At 41.5% G+C, this 23,431-nt stretch overlaps 1 protein-coding gene across 3 annotated transcripts in view; it reads right to left on the bottom strand.

The window, feature by feature from the left end:
• REPS2 (RALBP1 associated Eps domain containing 2) overlaps nucleotides 1-23,431 on the bottom strand; it is a 96,054-nt gene that overhangs the window by 10,085 nt on the left and 62,538 nt on the right. For 2 of the 3 annotated variants that reach the window (XM_084529168.1, XM_084529169.1), the window contains exons 14-15: nucleotides 12,431-12,495; nucleotides 827-910 (exon numbers count right to left, since the gene is read on the bottom strand). In XM_084529168.1, the coding sequence (XP_084385294.1) occupies nucleotides 827-910; nucleotides 12,431-12,495 (149 nt within the window). The remainder of the gene's footprint in view (nucleotides 1-826; nucleotides 911-12,430; nucleotides 12,496-23,431) is intronic. The other variant, XR_014695861.1, reaches the window with a different exon arrangement.

The following is a 23,431-nucleotide window of genomic DNA, read 5'->3' as shown; positions in this document are numbered from 1 at the left end:
TACAAACTGGTGGGATTCCAAATATGCAATCCCAGCTGACCTTAAACTGCCAAAACACTACAAAATCCATAGGAGTAATCCCTTTTCCATTTCAAGCACAGTACTGGAAGAAATACCCAGTACCTAAAAGCAGACCCCTCCACAGGGGGCTCTTTGGCTGGCTGTCGTTGCACCAGCCCTTCAAAAGGGAATCAGCACTGTGCCAACAGCCTTGCCATGGAGCAGGGAAACACTCAGAGGCGCTGCCAGGGCTGCTCTATCCATAAGCCAGGCTCTGTGAAGAGCACCACTGCACCTTCGGTGATTGCTTCATACAAAGTATGTGTTCACACAGAAAGAAGTTAGAAATCATACCTCCTAAGCAAATGTTTTGAGCAAATCTTTCCCATTCTGTGTACATTTCGAAGCAGACCCTGACCTCACAGCAAACAGGTGTGTTTACATCAAAACCAAACCCTTAATAACTGGAAGCAAGAACCGCATCACAACTTGGAAGGCTTACAGTGAGGCAGGGGTCAAGTACAACCAAACTCCTTTTTTGTGTCCCTTAAGGCTCCACAAGCCCCCGTTGATTTGAAACAAATGGGAAGCTGCCTTTCTTAAAGCACATGCACTGATGTGTGCATACTAAAAGCCTTCTCAATGATTTATCGGAGCTGATGTCACGCACCATCCCGGTTCCCTCTGGTGTCTTGACCTCCCGAGAAAGCAAACATGTAAAAATGTAACCCTAACCCCCCAGTTTAATTGCTTTAAAACTTGAAACAACTACATTTGTTGATGAGGGCAAATCACTCAACAATGGCACAACATACGCAGGTCTCACCTTTTTTGCTGAGCTGTTTTCTTCTGCCTGCGACGGGGGTCTGTTCATCTGAGGGTGTAACTCAACCTCAGATACTTGCTCTGTCTGTAACAACAAATCAGTCACTGCTACACCCAGAAAGTGACTAGCAGTCACATACAATAACGTCAATGAGAGGAAACATTATACACAAAAGAAAAGTTACTTTAACAATTCAACAGTAGGAGAAATAGAGGTCTAGGATGACAGCTGAATGGATGACATATGTCTTTTCGAGACTTAACAAAACTCTTTTCTTGCATTTTATTGTGCTAGGAAAACAAGAGAAAAGTTTTTCTGCGAAAAGTTAGGGATCGTGTCTCTGAATATAAATGACCTGGTAACCAGAGTTTCTTCCAAAGCTATCCTTATGGCCTAAGCGCTCGAAGGAAAAACCAAGGTGGGGTGGATAAAAGCTGAAAAGACCTTGGTTGTGCCCTGTCACCTTATCATCTCCTGAAACTGATGAAAATGCATTGGGGTAAGCTTCTGTCTTTGAAGCTGGCAAGGCTGGAGTGAGAAAGTATGAATTATACCAAAAATTCCAATAAAGGCACTGAAAACACAAGTCATAAAAGAAGCCAAACAATCTTCTTCCTTCCTTTCCCCCTTCTCCTGTTGCAAACAGAAACCGAGCTGAACCCTCAAAACACAGCTCTACACAGCAGCAAACCACAACGCCCTCCCCCTGGCGCATCTGACACAAGAGAAAACGAGCAGAGAGGGCTAACCCTTGGCTCTGCCTTGGAGGATCTTGCCCCGAGATCCTCCAGCACCTTCCCGTTTGCCCCAGCAGGACGTGGCAAAGCACATCTGCTACAGGAGGGCAGCGGGCTTCGGAGCTGCCTGTCCCCGGGCATGCTGCAGCAAACACGGTGTAAACAGGGCACGGCTGTTTTCTGTCTAGAAAGCATCAGCTGGCTTTTGAAGACGGGGAAAGCAGGCAGCAGCAGGGAGGCTGAGGGCACTTGGCACTCGCAGGCTGCCTCCTCTCCTCTCTCCCAGCTCCTGTCAAGTCGGAGCCAAGCTGACAGCGGCCCCCAGGCAGGGCAGGCAGCCTGCCATCCTGCTCGCTCCTCACAAAAAAAAAAAAAAAAAAAAAAAAAAAAAAAAGGCTCGCTTCTACCCAGGTGAAAGCTCGGGTTTAAAAATAAAAAGTTCAAGGCTAGCCTCAGACTTTAAAGGGGCCAGGATTTTAGCCAAAATAATAACCTGTCACACACTGAAGAACCAGATTTGCTCTTGCCAGGAGGTTTCTGCCTAGACCCATCAAGTTGTGGAGCGGTCACAAGTTTCACAGGGCTTAACCACAGGTTAAAAAATGACAGAATGGACACAACGTGGTATATTTTAAAATATACTTTTTTTTTTTTTTTCCCCCCCTCATAGCACTTCCGTTTCTTTTGTAACAACCAGTAAGAGCTCTACAGAGAGCTGCAGGGGAAGAGCAGTTCTGTCAGGTTACTGCTGCTCTTCAACCATACAATGTTGAACATCTATACAGAGCAGCGAGATTTGTGATTTTTTATTTTATTTTTTATTTTTTAAATGCGTGTGAAATTCCTCTGGAAAGGAGGAGAATGTGTCTTGGCTGACAAGATCTCTCTCCCCCTCTTCCAAGTGTGCTACATCTGTAGTGTTATCTGATGGCATAATAAAAATAAACACGCTGTGACTTTCCAGTAGTATTTGAATATTAATGACTTAAGTATTTGGATTTCAAATAGCTATTAGATACTAACATTTCAATTCTGGAAACCTTTTTTCACGGATTGAAGAGCTTCTTTTATATCTGTTGATTTCTGGTACAAATAGGAGAGCAAAATGGAAAAAGCAATCTTTTTTTTTTTTTTTCTGTCTACACAAATCAAAGACCTTTAAAATGCATTTAATGTAACATAGCATTTCTTTATCAGCAATGTGAATAGCCCATAACCTCTCTGATTTGTACAACCACTTTTTATATATCTGAAAGAAATCAAGGGTCTGGGCACTGTTAACAGTAGCATGGGAAGATCTATGGGGCTTTCATGAATGATTTGGGGATAGCAAAGCTCAAATACCCAGCAGAGCCACACAATAAATTTGGTCCCAAATCACATCACTTTGATAAATCACTTATTTAGGGGCAGCAAGAGTAAAGACAGTCTTTCAGAGAGCTGTGTAATATGTACACTATGAAGCCCTCATGGTATAGCTTTGCTGCAAAACGAGTGTGATGACAAGGACATGTGAGAGACAGCTCTGAATGACCTTCCTTGGACTGGGGGCTCCAGACACCCCCCTAACCTGGCCAGACTGGCAGCTTCTGGTGCTCATACTCTTGTTGGAGTCTGCATTAAACCCTGCATCAAAAGCAAGAATACAGCACCTTATTCTACAGCATGGAAAAAAAAATAACAGAGGTTTGGTCTCCTTTCATGTGTAGATAAAATGCAGCTTTCAAAAACTGATGTGTTCAAGCAGCGTAGAAGTAACTAAACAGAGATGTACTCTACAATGTCAATTGCAAATATGAATGAAAATTGAAGTTAGAATAAGATAAATGACCTGCAGGAAAAAAAGGTGGGAAAAAAAAATAAAAAGCTAAAACTGCTTCAGAAAAACTGATCTTAAAAAGTGGCCTCATTGCAGGAGAACACTGTTTTAACCTGTAGAAAACTGAAGGGAGAAAAAAAGAGTGAACTTTTTGTTCTAGTGAGAGCAAATATAAATTGGAGTACTGATGCCAAAAGGGTGAGTTTTCAAAATTTCCAACAGTTTGATAAAGCAGTTCCCAACGATACATCATCCATATTTTTTTTCAGCAGCTGAGTGCTGCGATGTGGCTGTCAGCCTAGCAGCTCTGGCAGCTCCTGGTCTGCAGAGCAGTGGCTGGGCCACCGGGCTGGCGCAGGGACTGCAGGCAGGCTGGCGTGCAAAGCTCAGCAGGCAGCAGGGCAGGGGCTGGCTGGAGAAGGCAGATGGTAAAAATAAATACATAAGTACATTTGACCAAAAAATTAAAAAAAGAACTAGTTCTGGTGATGCAGCTCATGCATAATGAATAAAACCAAGTGACTGCCATGTCCCTCAAGTGCCACCTAGTGGCACATGGAACAGGACATTTCTGAAAGCTTGGCTTAAAGAAAAAAAAAAAAAAAAAAATAGCTGTCCAAATTATTCAGGGCCTGCAGAGTGATCCTGCCCTGTGAGGTGTGCAGACAGCTAGTGCTGGGCAAGGTAAGCCTCGGTGCTTTGGAGTGTGTCTTGTTTGCTGGTCACGCAGGAAAAGTTCCCAGTCCTCAAAGTGATGGGCCTCTGACACAAGTGCCCGAGCATAAGAAATACTATTATGTTGCTGCAGTGGGTTTTGTTCAGAGACTGACACCACTTAACCCAGGCAGAAGTATTTCGTGCAACTGCAACTTGCATCGATGCAAAGAAGGTTTGCTGATTCAACAACCCAACAGAGTCCCCTAGGCGAGGTTTGAGATGCTTTACAAATATGTTTGCAAGCTGGTTCCTCCCCACTCACATTTTAAAAGAAAAAGTCCTCCAAGCAGACATGGGAGGTTTCCAACTGCAGTACAAGATTTGGGAGCCTGAACTTTCTCCTTGCAGAGTGTTAACTCCTGCCTCTCTGACTACCGAGAGAACATGGAGAATATTCCAAAGGAGGAAGCTTAGTCCTCTGCAGGGAAACAGTCCAGTAATTTTGGACAAAACATGGCACTGACAATGGCATCTGACTCCTGGTTTTTGTTTTGGCAGAGGGATTCTTCACAGATTTCCTCTCCTTCACTGATTTGGACACAGGGTGAAAGCCAGTCCCTGTAGCCTTCTGGTCACAGGTCAAGTGAGACTGGCTCCAGGATACACCAATCTGAGTTCCTTTAAGTATAAGGAAAAGGTGATCCATCAGGATCAATTAAGGTGGATTCCCTTTATTTTTGTACTGTTTTTATACCATGTTTAATATAGTATTTGGGCAACTCATTTCTCATTCAAAAAGTCAGCAATAAACTGCCTCCCTCCATCACGGTAACAAACGCCTTAAAGCTTTCCCACATCTTGGAAACTTCTTGCTGTTATATTATTGTTTAAAATTATTCAGCAGTGCTTTAAATAATTCAGGTTTCTAAAGTCTTGTCTACCCAGAGAGATTATGCTGCTTATGCAATATGGTCTTCCAAGGGAAAATTCAGTTACAATAGGGTGAAGGTGCTCAGATGAAAGTGTCTCAATTCATGGCCACAGAATGGAACAAGCTGCTGACATAGGAAGTGTTGATATGGTTGGGTCCACATCCAGGGTTATAGCAGCTGGGTAAAGAAAATCCCGTTCATGTGCACTACCAGCAGCACAAAAGATAATTTCCAGAACATGCCTGAGAATATCTTGATTATGGGAAGAAGAGTATATGATCACAGATAAGAGCAACACCGAGTGTTCTTCCAAATCTCCTGAAGAGCTTCCCTTTGTAAAGACCAACATCCAGATATTAATAGGTGATATCTCCTTTTCCCCCACTCATATATTCCCCCATTCCTGCATCTAAGAAGAGTCTTATCCTCCTCATTCTTCCTAGCAGAAGATAAAAATGGCCAACAAAGTCTCTGTAGAATGGCCTCAGCCAGAGACCAACCCATGGCCTACGACCAATACTGAGCAGTAGGACAGACAATCCCTCATCGTTAGGGTGAGTATTAGGAACTGCAAATGCTTACAATCTCGTGGTCTGATCCTGGAGCAGCCACTCAGTCTTCTAACTGCTCCACGTGACAATACTTAACAGGACCTTTCTAAAAGAATATGTAATGCTCACTTAAGCATTAAGTGCTTTGAAAGGATCAGATGAAAGATTTTCATAACTGTAAAAGAATGCACTACTTTACAACTAATTATTTTTTTTTGCTTACATTTCCAGTTCTTTTGATTAGCAATGCTGGATTATATGTAGACTTCACACCCACTTCTCAAGACAATCTGTAACTGGTCTCCCAGAACAGAAAGTCTTCATGGAGCTTTCATATTTCTGTTACCTGAGAGCCTTTTAGCAAGAGTTAAAGTATGTTCAGTCTTCCCCATAATTCAGTCTCATCCACGCTTATGCTCCAGGCTAACTTTACACGTGGAAATAGTTCCATTGTAGTCAATAGCACCACTCACAGAAATGAAATTATCAGTCTGCATTCATTGGAATAGCCCATAATAATTACCTATACAGTGCCACTGCTTAGCTTTGCGAAAAAGCATTGAGAAGAGCTTATCTGTATAAAAAAGTAGGATACTAAATATGCTTAACGCTCAGTATGCGCCCACTGCAATCTTCTATCATCTCTACGTAAGTTCATTTAAGAGGCATTTTTCCTTTTTCTAAACATTCTTATTTTTGTGCTTAACGGCAATTCTGAAGAAGTCAAGATGTCTCAATTCCAGTTTTTGTGAGTCTAGTCTACCCAACACTGAATCATCAATTCTTTTTATTGCTTGTTACAGAAACTGAAAACGATAAGACAGAGAGAAAACCCATAGGGATGCAAATGCAACAAGCTGCCAGGGTCTCAGCGTGCTGACTGCTTCCTCAGCACTGTGCAGCTCTGAAGTTTTGATAAGCTTTTTCTCTCCCTGAGCTATCTGAGGGCTGGCGATAAGGTTTAGGAAAAAGGCAGTAAATACAAACAAATTGCTGCAGCATTCAGCCCATTCGCCAGGAAAGAATAGGACCCAGATGGAAGCATTAGCAATCTGTTTTAATACTCCACTTCTACAAAACCAGATTACCATAAGCTAGAAAGAGGTATGTGCCTTCCACTACAGATACAGGCACTGGATTCTTGGCTTGTTTTGTTGTTGTTTTTACAATAAATGTTCAAAAATTACTACAACACATTTTAATTAAGATACTTGCCCTGCTTCCGCTCTCCCAGAAACCTCTTTAGAACGGATTTTATGGCATCCATCAACTACTCCCCAAATTCAATTCTAACTGTGCTAGTTTCTGCCACTTCTTAAACCATAATTTACTTTGGCCGTTTTAGATTTAATATATAATTTTCATGACAGAAGAGGATAATCCGTTTGTATTATATTAAGTGGCAGATGGCAAAGTCTTTCATGTTACAGAAGACTTTCCGTTTTATTATTTAGAGGTTTCTTCAGTACCTAATGCACCGATTATACAACATATGTTAATCTGCGGCCAAAACTGCAAAGATGATCAACCCCCCCAACCATTTTCTTGCACAGCAGTTGTAAATGCAAGCTAAAAGAGTATTCCTTTGGTTTAATATAATATGGTTGCCTGGGAGAATACAATCATGTACACGAATTGCAGGCTGCCAAAAGCAAAATCTTTTTTTTTTTTTTTTTCTTTCTTTCTTCTATAACAACAAAGTTCCTTCCCATAAAGGTCCAGGTGTCCCGCCAGCACTTGAAATTCCTCACATAATTTTGTGGTAAGAAGGCACTTCAGCTGGCTGAACATTTTCTCCAAACAACACTGAACCCTCTCACCAAACCCTCTCTCATCCTCCATACAACTCAGGCTTTACCCAGATGCCATACAAAGAGCTAAGACAATACGAGGCAATCTGGGAACCAGCAAGTACAGGGTGTTCCAGTCAAAGAGGGGGGGAAAAAATTCAAGACCCACAGGAGATATACCAGGATCTGCCTATCAGGACTCCCAGTTTTAACTAGGCAAAGTTAGACTTTGGCAGAGGGGAGATGTCAGGACCAGCTCCCAGCACGGAGCCGGCACATGGCCATCCCACGCAGGAGACGGAGAGGTCTCAGCAGGATGGATGGGAGCCTCTCCCCTCCCCACCCCTCGGCCTCGGTGCCGCAGATCAGCATGGGCACGCTTAATTTGCTGTTACAGACACATTTCTTGAACTGGGTCCCAGTTTTCACTTGCAAGTCTTGATGATGAATGGCCAAAGGGCTTGAAGGAATTATGAAGTATCAAGTAACATTTCGAGAGCGGAACATTCGATATATTAAGAAGAATATTATCTCAGCTTTCCAGCAACGCCAGGTGCTTGTAACTGGGAAGGGTGACCCACCTATCATCCCTCACAGCACTTTGTTTCCGTGATTTCACCAAATCATTAATAACTAACGCTAATGACGGCCATTAAACCGACAGCTTAACTCTGAGCTCATATAACACAGCAAGATTTTAATCTTTGGAGCTGCAAGGTGATCAGGATACTTCAGTTTGACTATCTTAACAATCACCTACCCACTCCGACTTCACTTGACCACTTTGCCTTAGTCTGTAATTGTTTTCAGGGCCCATCAAAACCGCCAGCATGGAACCAGTGGGGAAAACAGGTTCCAAGGTCTCTAGGAAATAAAAATCCAGCACAAATCAGTGCTAATTTACAAAACCAACAGGCTTAAAATTTAGACTCTGGGAAAAAAAGACTCAGAACATCAGATTTTTCAGCCAAGATATACAAGGTTTTCTTCCAGTCCCGCTGTTTTCAAATCCCCTTATATAGTACAAGCAGGATACCCCATTAAAGGACAGGAAGGTACCGAAATAGAGTAACTTAAATAAAGGAGTGTTGATCCAATTGGGCAATGTTGCAGATAGTGAGCTATGCTGGAAAAAATCCTAAACCCATATTTGCTCTTCAGTGTTCATCCATAATTCCTATTAACATAAATATGTCACTAAATCTCCCATAGTAAGCAGCAGCAGTAAATGGCTTCTGTAGGCTTAAAGGCCAACAGTAAAAACTATTATTTTGTTTTCCATTAAAAAAAATAATAATAGAGGCTCACACAAGATGTGCATACACATGTTCGGTTCCAGCTCAGCTCTGGTGGAATGTTATTCATGAGCACCCAAAGTTATTTCCTGTTTGAAATTTGTGTCACTGAAAATCAGCCATGTGTGCTGCTGGCTTCCGAACACAATTCTTAGCACCTCTAAAAGTTACACTGATTTTCTGTGTACACCCTGGATCAGCACAGAAGTTCTGGGACCACTGTTATTTCATTTCTCTTTGATGAGTAGTGTTTAATTGATGACTTGTGTTCCATTAAGTTATGAACGCAGGATCAGGTCCGGGGCCACTGAATCCAGTCCTCTACAAGCCCAGGAAATAAATAAATAAATAAATAAACAAATATATACACACACACTGGATATTTCAACAAGCTGTAGGTTGTCTGGTTTACATACCATCATCTGGGGAGTCCAAAACCCCTGAAAATTTGTGCCTCAAAAAAACAAGAGCAGAAAAGCCATAACTGTAGCATGCCATGTGAAGTGAACAAGAGAGGTATAAGGACATTGCCAGTGTTCAAAGGCTGTTCAATAGCTTGCAGCATATTGTTTTTAATCTGAAGATGAAGGAAAACTGATACAAATAAAATTATTCTGAAAACCAAGCAGCTACTACAGATTTGCTAAGTGTAAGACATGCTACTAGGGATTACAGAAGGTGTCAGTTAAGTTACACACAGGAAAACACTTCAGAATAACATATTAACCAAAACAAAGCTCTAGCCTTTATATGAGCCTGCTTCCATACAGTCTTTCCAATTCCAAGTGCCCTTCACAGAATTTAGGCAAAACCTGAATTATTTTTTTCCACAATAGAAAAACAATATGAATCGAGGATTCTAATAAAGCATTTCATACCACATTTCACAACATCTTACTGGAAACCTCAATTCAAAACAGCTTGCAGAGCAGAGAGATGAGTTGGAATTTGAATTAGAGGATCATAAATCAGGTATAATGACCTGCTGCAGTACCTCTCCACACTACGTAAACTTACCTTTTACCCATCTTTATTCATTAAACTTATTCAGTCACCTCAGGGACTTCAGATGAAATATTTCTCCTTTAAAGAAATGTCTGGTGAATGGTCTGAGGATAACCTGGGTATAGTTTCTGGACTGATGCAGATGTAAGTCTACAAAATGCTGACTTTGGCAATGAAGAAAAATATGGAGGAGATGGATTTACCACAGCCTTTTAGTGACCATCAAGAAGAAAGAAACACGTAATCAATCCACCAACCTTCACAGCTGGTGTAGAGGTAAGAACAGCCATAGCTGCACCTGTAAAGGTGTCTGCCTACTAAAGATGTGAAACAGCATGGGCTGGCAGCAGCAATCCAGAACAGTGAAGCCAGCCCCACTGCTACTTCCCTGTGAACTGGTCAATTTATCACAGGATCACAAGTTTGGAGCCTCTCACAGTAAGTTTGTGTACCCACTGAGCTACAGAGTCAGTGCCACATCAATAGTATCTCTAAGCTTCTGCTTGTGGTCCTCTCTCCCAGTGACCCAGCTCTTCTCCCCCATTATTTAGCTGGCTGCGCTGTAGAGGCAGAGTTGGATGTGGTCATAATTTAAGAAGGTTTTGATCCAACTGGAGACATTTGGCATGCTGTGACTAACCAGTGTTTCAGTAATTTGCTGAGCTTGATGACCTTGGAGGGTGTGACAGGAAAAATAATGCCTTCTGAAAAGTTGACACAAATTCTACTAAAAGTTACAACAACCTTTGACCAAAGTCAAGACACCATTTCTCTATCACTATTGATTAAGCTCACAGGAAGACTCCTGCTCCATTGAAATGTACTACCTATCCCTTGGTACCCCTCTTTTATGCACCTTGGCTTTTGCATCCCATGAGCCCTTTAATCTTGCTCTGAAGAGCCAACAGGTCCATGCTGCTCCTCAATCATCCATACAAAACTGTAGTCCTCAGAAGAAATTGTTTCCCTCTCCTCTTCCATCAACTGATTTCCAAACCTGAGCCAAACCAACCACAGCACAAGCATAGATAAATGGTGCACAGCCCCTGAAGTATGTGGGCCTTGCTTCATTTCCAAGCTATATTTATCATTGGCAGTATTTAGCTGCAGGCATATAATAAAATGTTAAGGCAATAAAATAGGATTTTCAATGACACTGTTGAAAAATAAGTTAAGATGGAAATTTGAGAAGAGTTTGGTAGATTCAGAAACAGAAAAAGCTGAATGCGTCATTTCAGCATCATGGTTTTTCTTCAGATTTTGATCCTCTGTTTTGAAAGCAGATCTTCCCTCCTACTTCATGCTCTTTAAACCAAGGGCCCCATTGGACTAACGTAATCCATATGCTTACTATTGCTTACATGCTATTTGTAAGGGTCAGCTAAACTGAATTATGACCCCACCACACATACTTTTCCTACTTTCTATTACTTGTGTCGCAGAAAGGAACGTTTAGAGATAAATAAAGCAGAATGTAACAAACAAGAAGTTTATTACTTTTTCAAGAACTGGTTTTATGTATATTTTTGCTGGGTCAAAACAAGAATATTTTGAGGAGATATTTGATTATGTACCCTTTTTAATCATCAAAAATGAGTAAAGGTAAGTGATGCATGTAAGCAAAGCACCAGCTATATATTAAATAATGACCAGACATATAAACCACTCAAATTAATTAATTATTCGGAAAACAGACTTTTGTATTGGAGAGAAGTAGATCGAGAAAGGTCCTATACCACAGATGACACAGTAATAGTGGATACAAGCAGCTCAGGATGCTCTCCAGGGAATACCAGACAAAGCAGAAATGTGATGGGTGCACTGAGGAGCACGTCGTGTTAGCAGTATGGCTATGCCACACTGTCTTGGGGGAAGCATGCAAGTTCAAACCAGAGCATCCTACAGTCCTCAAGACAAACACCAGCTGTGCTCAGCTAAAAGGGGCTAGGGCGAGGAAGAGAGTAACGAGCTGCTGGTACAGCTGGGGGTAGCAGCAAGGCCTTTATCATTTCCATCATAAGCTCAGTGCAGCAGGAGGTGTTCACCAGCAGCCTTGTGTGAGTAGTTCCAAAACTCAACTGATGACTGTTTCTGGCCCAAAGAAAGTGCCTTGCCAAGTTTTTATGTGTAATGGGCTGTTAGCTCCCCCGTGGCCCTGTCTTCTATTAAACACCTCACCTAAAGGAGTAATATGTGAAGCAGACTGCTGCCTAAGACTTCACAGAGCCAACAACATCACACTGCCTAAAATATGAAGCAGTATCTGGATGCAGACACGCACAAGTTCTCCAGTTTGCATTGGGCTGTGATTGTGTGACGCTCTAAATGCAAACACACAAAAATCATCTAGAAAGGAAAACGAAATGCACCAGTAATGGTTTCAAACTTAATAACGTAACTGGCAGGGAACTGAATTCCTTTCAGCATTGTTTTTCAAACCCATGGGTGAAGCATACTCTTGCATGCTATAGCTCCCTTAACAGATGCCCTCCGAGCATTTGATGCTTGAGAAGCAAATAGCAGGTATCAAGCCCATGCCTTTCAGGCATCAAGCTCTTATTAGGAGACCAGCCTTACTAGCTTTCAATTTACAGCTTTGTCTAGTGGGTGCATGTCAGCTCCACTACAAAGAGACTTAATCAGCCTGTAATTTGACGCTAAAACACGCTGGCTAGACAGACCGATGAAGGACGTGTACGGAACTGCAGAGCAAACTGTGGAGTTGCGCTAACTTGGAAGCAAGAATGGCTATGATGTCCATGCCAGCAACACAACTAAGCACATAACGCACAGCAAAATGCTCAAACTTTGTCCATACCTGAGATACAGAAGGTCGAGGGGGCAGTGCAGGTGGTGGTGGGGGCAGCCAGCCAGACCTCACAGCTGAACAGGGAGAAAGAAAAACAAACACATTCACTTAATTACAAATAAAACCAGATTTTATTTCCATGATAATTCATTGTGATGAGGCAGTATTCAACATTTTAATAACAGAAACCATACTTGATCTTTATTGAGCAAACCCTGTTTGAAATAACTTTCTCCAGTGCTTACCATTCCATAAAATGAGCAGTGATTTAATTGCTGTAAAAAACCACAATGTTATGATAAAAAGCAGAGATGGAAGCCAGTCAGCCACAAAAGCTGTAGCTAAAGAAATCCAATTCTAGTTAAGAACAGAAAGAGCACATACTTATCCTTAGTACTTTGTTCTCTGTCCTTAACACCACTGCCTTTTTTAAAAAGTAGTGCTTAGCATTTAATATAGATATTAGAGTTCACAGAATCACGGAATAGTTTGGGTTGGCAGAGTCCTTAAAGATCACCTGGTTCCAACCCCCCTGCCATGGGCAGGGACACCTCCCACCAGACCAGGTTGCCCAAAGCCCCATCCAGCCTGGCCTTGAGCACCTCCAGGGATGGGGCATCCACAGCTTCTCTTGGCAGCCTTTTCCAATGCCTCACCACTGTCATATTACAGAATTTCTTGCTTATATCCAATCTAAATCTACCCTCTTTTATTTCACAGTCATTACTCCTTGTTCTATCACTACCAACCCTACTAAAAAGTCTCTCCCCATCTTTCTTATAAGCCCCCTTTACTTATTGGAAGTCCACAATAAGGTCTTCCTGGAGCCTTCTCTTCTCAGGCTGAACAACCCCAGCTCTCAGCCTTTCTTTGTAGGAGAGGTGTTTCAGCCCTCTGATCATTTTTATGGCCCTCAGTTCACTCCAGATACCACACACGACACAACAGAGCACAGCCTGTAAAGAAAAAATCTGCCATAGAATTAGAAATACAAAAGCTTAAACAAACCCCAAAGAAATCACTTTATGTGTTGTATCTGCATGTTATTACTCACTGGTGGTATTTTAGAGGGAAGAAGAGAAATAAAGGGACGAAGACAAACCCTAATAATCAGTTCAGGCCTCTTTAGCATAACATGATTTCATCTTTTATCTTGAGCTAGCATAAAGGGAGGGTAACAATAACACAGGTCCAGCTGCTATAGTTCTCTGTTTCTTTAAAATATTTAAACCCAATCTTAGGACACAACTGCAGGACAGATGAGGTTTTCCAAAGGCAGCTGCAGAGGAGAGGAGGGCAAGGCTAACACAGAGACATCACCAAGGACTGATGGGACTCCTTAGGTGGGTTACCCTCCCCGCGTTCCTGTGGCATTGAGTGCTCAGCACTTGTACTGCTGAAGAGATGAGATAGTCCATCTTGCACTGTTGGTTATCTCTATAGCCCCAAAAATGCAATATTAAACTTAGAAATGCCTTTTACCACAATAATACTAAGCAAGCAATTACATTTATACACTTTTTATTCCTATGCATATTTTAGAAAGCCACAAAGACCATTATGTGCCTTGTTACAGCTTAGCCATTTACATATTTTATACACCAAGCCTAAAAATCTCTTCATGGTTGAAAATTCAAAGACAAAAAATATTAACCATTAAGTCAGCGACATGAGAGTAAAAACGTGTGGGTGAAATTAATGGGAACAGTCACATTGACTATATACAGCTCCAAATAGGCTTATAATATGTTGTTTTTTACATCTTTTGTATCATCATCTCTTGAATCAGAATGAAGCCTAGTATCACTGCAGACAATGCCAAAGAGCAGACAATTAAAACCCAGCCTAGATTAAGGATCTACTAACATATCTACAGGCATAAGAGAAATATGAAAAAAAAATGAGTGATTGCAATCCTTTCCCCTGTGTTAATTAGCTCCATTTATAAGGTCACTGCAATACTAGCATGGTGTCCTCTCCACAACACTCTCCATCTCCTCCATGCAACTGGTCTTCAGAGTTGAACAGTGGACTATGAAGGCTTCCCTTCTACAAATTTCAGAGTGTTATTTCATTTATCTGAGCACTGGCTTTGGCAATTACAGCTAATAACAACACTTGAAAACACAATCTAACTCAAACACAAGTGCTCCGTAGGTCACTCAGCTGCATGCTTTAATAGCAGACAAGTATGTGTACTCAGTGAGATACGTTTATCTTTGGGAAACCCTGGGGGAGCCTCGCTGCAATGCTCGCTGGAAATATCTGGGGGCACCTCACCTTCCTGCCACCACCAGTGGCTGTCGCTGCGAGATCATCTGTGCTTGCCCAACAGCCGAGGCAGGGAGCACAAGCCATGCAGACCTCCTGCTGAGCCTAAGCATGATGCCATGGAGTGTGCTGCAGCCACGAGTGTGAGGATCTGAAAGGCAAAGCCCCAGGCACCGACCCCAGCTGCTGCTCTGGCCCTGGCGCATGTACGCAGCCCTCTCCAGAGCCCATCTTTTCACATTTGCTGGCTTATGCTTCAGCAGGCCCTCAAAAGCAGTACTACAGGAGCTGTGTCCATTGAGAAATGGCCCAAATGTCAGCACTGCTCTAGAGATACAGCACCTATTGTCCTGCTCCCCAGCTCTTTCAACTCTCTAAGAAAGCAGCAGGGGATTCTTTATGCAGAAAGATGCTGGTTTAGCTGGAAAAGCACATCCTGATGTGGTTGCAAAGCCCCATGCTATAAAGCTCCAAAAGACTCCTGGGATTTGCTCCCAACAAAATTCCAAAGGGAAAAGTCTTATTTTCCTGTAAGATGGTCAAAATAACAAAAAATCTTCTTCAGCTTTCAAAATAGGACATGCATTAATTTAGCATTAAAGAAGTTTGATGCTTACACCACGAGATTTGACCCAGTTTCCTCTTTTTAATCCTGCAAATTCTAACTTAAGCTACTCATGAAATATTCATAAAATTCCTGCTGTTGCAGAACATCTTTGGCCTGTTGTTAGAAATAAATCATGCTTATGTGAGCACAATTGCTAGACAAGACCAAGTTGGTTGACTTTTGGGGACTAATAGCAACTTATAAAGAAAAAAAAAGTCACTTTTTCCCCACAGGGCAATGAAAAAAAAGAATAACTGACAGATGATACAGGCTTCAGCCTTCTCTGGTATCACTACTCTAAAAAAGGGGCAATATTCAGAGACACTCATACATTTTTATGTGTACCAGCAGGTGACTTGTACTATTAGGCTACTTTATAATGCCTCCCCTCCTGGGAGACCGTCCCATACAGACTGGTTCTTGCTGTTAGTGGTGGTGCCACAATAGCTTTGAAAGCAAAAATAAATACAGGGGGAGGTCTGTTCCCAAAATGAAAGCAAAGTGACTTGGGATTGAGCAGCAAACAGACAGGTGTCACATTTTGAGGTGCATGCCCCAGAGCTTGGGTAAGCTGCACATCACCGCTCTTTGAAGACGTCTTCACACGTTGCACAAAAGCAGAGAGAACTGGGGGGAAGTGGGCACACACAAAGGGACCATAGCGTAAGATGGGGTAATTTCCCTTCATTCAGTTATCCACGCTTGGTTTGTTGCTGTCCTTATGTACTGCCCTACAACTTACACCAGGAAAACGTGGTAATCCTTCCTTTCAGCTGCTCTGAAAGCAGCAGGGCCCCCGCAGCAGCTGTGCTCCCCATGCCAATTCCACCAGCGGTGATGGGATCAAAAAGGCCTGGAAGCTGCGAGCGAGACGCACAAGCCCCATTTCCCCAGGCTTCTGAAACGCCTCCTTGCATCAAACAGAATGAGCAATGACAGAAAAGCAGGGAATTGTGCTGGGTGATCACACCGCTCAGTGGTGTAGGGAGCAAGGGATACCTACAGGTTTTCCTCGCTGAAGGATGGGCGTTCACAGTCCAAGTTCTCGCACAGGTCGCCTCGTTACTGTGCAGCTTGGTGGTATTCACGCCAGAGTGAGCAACGTAAACCCAATCTTACAGATAGCACAGTGGAAGGACTGTTCAGGTACCAGTAAAATAGATTTAGGTACACCCAGTGTCTGCCTCGCACATATTACTGAAAATGATAGCATTTTCACGCCCTAGCTACTCCCACAAGGGCAGCAATAAGGCTTTCAGGACAATAACCATGGCTCTTTACTCAGTGTGTTTACACTTGATGGTGGACTATCAGCAGGGCAAGCTGCCAGGACCATTTTCCTGCCCTATTTTGGCAATTGCGAAGGTCTAATAGCACTAGCAGGACACCACACTAGATAAAAAAGCAGGTTTTCCAATCTGAAGCTAGATAAACATTTTCAAGCAAACATCAGGATGTAATTCCACAATCTGAGAACAGGCCATGCCATCCTATCCGGCCACGCCACTCTGCCTCCAGCCTCCCTGGTGGGGTAGACAAATCCTCAGCGCTTTTGTTACCTATGGGAGTGGAAAAAGACCAATTACAGTTTTCAAGTGGATGCTACTGATCAGCCCACAATCTGACTACCATTGCTGGATTGAGGGAGGGAGATTGATGTGAACCCATGATGCAGCCAGTTTACGCTGCTTCAGAGTGCTGAGTTCCCAAACCAGGTTTAACAGAAGAACGACCAATTAATTTTGTGAAGAGGCATAATCTGCAATACAGAAACACTTCCAAAAAGATATGCCAAAAGAATGAATTACTCATATTATACTGAAAAAGAAAGGGTTCTCACCAGTTGCTTCAGTGCCTTAGGTAGTTTGGGAAGCTGGCTATTTTGGCCTTCCACTCTGAGGCTAGCTTGTTTGGGATACTTTTTCCTCTTCTGTTGCCAAAGGCAGGTCACAGAAGAAAGTTCCGTGTCTATGCTTGAAATCCAATTCCTGTTTACTTGTTTTATAAACTTTCCTCTTGTTCACTGAAATTTGACTACTTGGATCCTTCTCTGCAACCCTTCATTTATTTACATTCCTATACTTTAAGCACAGTGATTGTGAAATAACTTCAAGAGATCTGATTTATCAATTCCCACTAATATGCCTTAAGAAAGCTGCAACAGGAAAAAAAAATCTTAGAGCCGTAGCCAGGAGCCAGGCATGCAAATTTAGTGAAGGGTCCTGATGCAAAACAGTCCAGGCGTCTGTTTTAATAATTCTCACTAATGTATCTGCAGAGTGTAACAGCAATTAAAAAAAAAAAAAAAAAAAAAAAAAGAAAGAAGATTACTAATAGTAATTTTGTTATCAGGTTTGTAGAAAGATCACAGAAAGCATTGCCAATGCCAGAATTGGAGCTTGACTGATAAAACCTCTCTTCTCAGTTAGTTTGGGGAAACAGTTCAGCAACAAAGTTTTGTTTTCCACAGCCAGCGATGTACACACGTACTGTCACAGACACACTCCTGCTGCAGCTGTTTCACGTGCTAAACACACTGAACATCACTTCTACCCTAATTGCACGCAAAACTTTCTAAGTACTTTCCAGGTGATTACAAATAGAGAGAGCCAGCCATGAAGCACTGTTGTTTCTGTACTATGAACTCTCAGGTGTGCGACTTCATGTAGGACACTGGCGTCCTTACAGGTTTCATGAGCCACTTTCACATCAAACAAGAAAGACACCATTAAAGGTTTTTTATTTTTGCGTTTTTTTTGTTGTTTGTTTGTTTGTCTGTTTTTGTGATGCCTTTTTTCTTTAATGCCCAATCTATGCAATTTAGCATGTTTTCACTGTAAAGCAGATATTTTTTTTCCAACATCCATCCCGTCTTCTGTTTTGTCATATATCCACAGCCTTTGTATTTTTAACTTCCAGTCCCTCATCTTCCCTAAACCATTTCATTTTCTGGTTACTCTTTTCTCTACCCTTTTCTTTTCCGTATGTTTTTGTCTGGAGACTGCATCTCCCTCTCCCCTGCTCTGTGAAAAAGAGCTATTCGTGATTTTGCTCTCTCCCATCACGTTTAGCTTCATTCTCCACCCACAGGGAGGCAGAGTCCCTCCACCGAGCTCCGACAGATCCACGCTGACAGTTCTCTTACCCCGAGGGTTTCCAGTGGGACTTCTGGATGCTCCAAGAGAGGCATCACCTGCACTTGCTGCCTGTGACCATGTCTAGCAGAGATCAACTCTGGCATGTGGGAGCCAGGAAAAGCAATGGGCTGCCTCCCACCATCCCCATACCCCAGACTTTTGGCAGTATTTGCATCCGCAGTCTTCCTCACATGGGAGGCAACTTGCCCCCCTTTTCCACATGAGAAACAAGAGATCCTTTCCTGCAAATAGACCTTGAGCTCTTCTAGGATGGATCAACTTTTTTTTTTTTTTTTTCCATGGGATATAGCATGCCAATCAGAACGATGAAAATAGGTCAGCCAAGGTCACTGGGGCTGGTAGGGCAGTCAAGAACTTTTCAACTCTAATCCCCGAAACTTTTCTAGTGAAAGTTGTTAAGAGTTTCATAAAAATATTTCACATTTCTGAAAACCTGCAACAGAATGAAAACAGCACAAACCATTCCTCAATCCCAGAAATGCAAGTGCTACAAGTAGCAAAATGGAAAATGTCACGTAGAAGAATTTCAATTTACACAAATTGTCAAGAAACAGTTAGACTTGAAAGGCCGGCAAGATTTACCCCATTTTGCACACAAGTGCTTTCTGGACTAAGCCCTTAGAGATAAATGTAGACATTTAAATACCTAGAGATGCTGAAATAAGTTACCCCATCAGACTCCTAATGTTTAATAACGATAAACGATAGGAATAACGTTTAACCATTCATCCATTTACATCCTATTTTCTTCAGCCCATTCAATCTTGATTATGTCCTTGTCCATCTGGACAAAGAAATTAGCTACATAGCTGTAAACACATATATCCTTCACAAAAAAATCTAAAAGGCTGAAAGGCATAAAACTCTTCCATGCAAATCAGAGGACAACTTTCATATTTTATTCACAATATGCTCAGTTCAGTAACACATATATTCTTAAAGGGAACAGGACTGCAAGGAAACAGCAGCTTCAGTGAAAGAATGAAAAAGCTATTCTCTGCTTTAAAAAAAAAAAAAAAAAAAAAGGCAAAATTTATGTTAAGAAAGCATTTCCACATATTTTCTTTGCAGTGGGTCAGTGGCTGAGAAAAAGTATTATGACTATCAGCTCAGTTTTGGCTTGGCTTTTCTGTGCTTTGGTTTAAGTGTAACAGGCATTTTTTTTTATTTTAATTGTTACAACCCCTACAATTGAACATGTTAACTGGACTCTGCACTCTTAACTCTATAAAGCTGACATCAGAACTCTTGTATACTGTGCAAACAATATCCAGCAAAAGGCAATATTATGCTGATGATCGTAGGCATTATTGCTCTGCTAAAATAAAGGTCGTCCAGAATTGTCACCTTCCTAATTTAATCTTTTGGACCGATTAACAAACACAGGACAGCAATATGAAAGACAGCACAGTACTACAATATGAATAAATTTCTGCCCTATTTATTACCCAAGAAAGTAGTTGTAATAGTAGTATTACTAAATAGAGAGCAATACAAGCATGATGAGAGGAAGGACTCATGACAAGGAATTACTTAATTAAATTCACTGTGATTTAAATTCAGCATTAAAAAGTGCGTTATTATTCTGGATTCCTCTTGTCACTTCAACTTTGAACCAAAAAGTTAATTGGGAAATTGTTATTTATGGTAACACAAACAACATGACTCCGTAATTCCTTAAGAGCTTGTCTTTGGTAGCTAAGACTTACAGCTAACCTTAATAGATACAGATATTTCCTAGAAAATACCAATAAGCATAAATAATACAAAAGATAATGCAATAACCATAGCTATGTTAACTTTGTCAGGTGTTTTAGTACCCAGTTCTATGTGCCCAAAGGAGAGTCACCTGCATTTGCTCCCTGAGCTACAAATATGATGTAGCTGCAAACAGCTGAAAACAGTATTTGGGTAAGTATTTGGATCAGTTTCCATAAAAATGTGTATAATAGTGCAACAGCATTTTAGGTCTCCACATCCTCTCTCCTACACAATTACTGAACTATTTTATTTGATACCTGGACTAAAACCATACAGAAATAAACAAAAGTTGTCTGTGGTTGGGCAAATCTGAAAAACATCTCAACAGATTCCTGCTCTTCAGAAACCTCCACGCTTAGAAAATAAACACCCTAAGGCCATACATTCAAGGAAAGGTTGTGCTGGTTGAACGAAATAAGGAGCACTCTATGAAGTAATGGAAGCATCAAAGAGAGGACCCTTGCTCTTCAAAGGTATCAAAAAAAGGACTTTTTTTCATACACTAGAGTGTTCCCTCTTTACTGAGTATGTGTGGTACTTAACACCTCACACGGTGAAAGAGAGAAAGAAGTAAATGTATTAGCCCTGTGTTACAGGCTGAAACCCACATCCCCCATGGATCAAACCCAAGTTACACCAAGTGTTTGCTTACATGCCCACGTATGAAACGGTGCCTGTGCTGCACGTGTTCCTTACTGCAGGGCAGCCTCCGCAGGAGATGAGGTTCATAAGCAGACAAGCACTGAAAAAATCCAGTCTAGAATTCATTCGTAAATAGTTACAGGGCTGTTTTGAAGAATTACAGAGAGACGTTCAGCCTGCTTCCACATCAACATGAAACTACGCTGCCTATGACAACTATGTTGTTTCATCAAAGCAAATCCTCTTTTCCAAACACGTTTCTTTTGTTCTACAGAACTGTTAATTAAAAGAAGTTACAAAATTCAAGAATGGAACTAAGTGGGAAATAAAACGTCTTCTACTCTTTGATATATTTTATTTTATTTCAGAGGCATCAGTGTCACCCTAACAAGCCCCAGACTGCTGTCACCACCCAGAATTAAATACTTCAGTAGTTGTCATGGGCAGAAAATTTAGTTGAGCAAAACGCCTGAAGACTGGGTACATTTTTTGGTTTTAATCGTAAAGCTGGGACTTGCCCCAGCCCCTCTTACCCTGAGGCAGACCCTGGCTTTCTGCTGCTGGAAAGGGCGAAGTGTGGCTATGTGGCAGACCCCGCAGGCACCATGCTGCAGCAATGCTGGCTCCCCCAGTGCCTGATCCCTCACCTCATCAGTGGGACAGGCAGCGGGAGGCCCAAGGAACCCCCAGAGGAGCTAATTCTGCAAACACCTCTGTGAACAGTGCAGAAAAGCTTTGCCGGCCACAGGCTCTCAGTGCTCACGCTAGGAGCTCTTGGCTTGTATCTGGCTAGACAGCAGGCTAGAGGAGAAATGAAGATGTAAACCAGGTCACGCACGTATTTAAACTGACATTTTTTTTTGTACTTAAAACCTGCTGTTGTCTTTTCAGGAATGCATAAAACCCAGCCAAATATTTTCTTCATGTGTACATAGGACAAATGCCAGAGATTATACATTCAACAAGAAGAAATACACCGAGAATCTAGCTGTGCTGAATTTTTGTCAGATGCTAACACAGAGACCACATGATAAAAAAAAAAATAGAAAATTTTAATAAGTCTTAACAGAAATCATTGTGCACTCACACGATAGGCTGGTATGCAGTGATTTTGCCCTAGTTAAATTCAGTAACAGCCTCATTCATGGATACTGTGGGAAAAACTCTTCAGGGACTAGTGGGGTTTTAGAAATCCTCTGTCTCAAGACAGTGAAACTTTCACTGAGGCAACTTGTTTGTGCAATGCTTGAGAAAACATGCATCACCCTTCAAAGCTAAGCAAAAACCAGGGGTATCCCAGGACATTTTGGGGGAAAAAAAGCAATTCGCAATATGCATGATGCTTCACTGATGCCAGTAATTAATAACCCTAATGTTGAACTTCCTGAGGTTTCTTTAATGTAAAATAAGGTCATTCTACCATACATGTTTTCTCAACTATGCCAGATCACCTGAGGAATTATTCTTCAGGTCACAACTGAGAAAAACCAGCACAGTAAATGATAAAATACACTCCTATAGCTTGCCACACACACATTGTCTCCTAAAATTACTGTCATCTTGACTCGTGGCCTTGACGAACACAAACAGAAGGGTTTTTATACATATACATATATATATATACTTATTTATACATATATATATACACACACACGCACACTTTTTCTTTTTTGCACACCCACATCCACACACACACACACACACACAGATAGATAGAACAACAATACTCTTGTGTATACAACTCAAATGCCTATCTAGAGCAGTTCAGTAATTATGGGAAATTTGAAAAGTTAGTTCTTTTTTTAGGTTATCATAATATGGGTGGTAAGCATGATATAGCACATGCAGTAAATGAAGCAAAACACAAATAAAACAGAAGAGGGATCTGCCACAGTCATTGGCTGAATTTACCTGAAGAGAAGAGACTTTTCTTCTTCTGCCCTTTAAAAATGAAATACACCCAAAAATGCTCCAAACCACAGATGGCTTTACAATTAAAGACACGATAACCATAGGTCAACATGACCAATGAGGAACTGAAAGCAAAACTTAATACTACTGAGCACTCTTGCCAGAGCAGATTATTCACCAAACTCACACAATTATGATCATTTCTGAACAAAAATTAATAGGACAAAATCCAATGTACCAGAACAGAATTATTCTAATCACATAGGATGTACCCTGAAAGCTGTTAAAATGGCCAATTGTACTGTCTGTACTGACACTAGGCAACACAGTGGTGCTAGAGGTGCTAGAAGGGATGGCCGTTCCAGCTGCTAATTTATGTGGCTCAGCTTTAACAACGAGACTGTTTTTTAAAAACTAGGAAGAAAGGAAAGCAGATAGAAAACATAAAGCAAAAAATCAGTCAAGAGTACATTAGGACAGAAGGTAATTAACTAACTTGCTGATAGACACTCATCAGGTTCGATATTTATGCCAAGATATATTATCCCAATCACCAAGAAACCTAAATAGTACATTGCCACCACATGATCTATATAATTGTATCTTCTGATTGCAGATGGAAACTATTCTAAATTCATCCTTTATACTGTCAGCAGAAAT

This window comes from Aythya ferina, assembly GCF_964211825.1.
Source record: "Aythya ferina genome assembly, chromosome: 1".
Classification (NCBI taxonomy): Eukaryota; Metazoa; Chordata; class Aves; order Anseriformes; family Anatidae; genus Aythya; species Aythya ferina.
The sequence above is the reverse complement of the archived record's forward strand: the minus strand, read 5'-3'. Positions and strand labels throughout refer to the sequence as shown.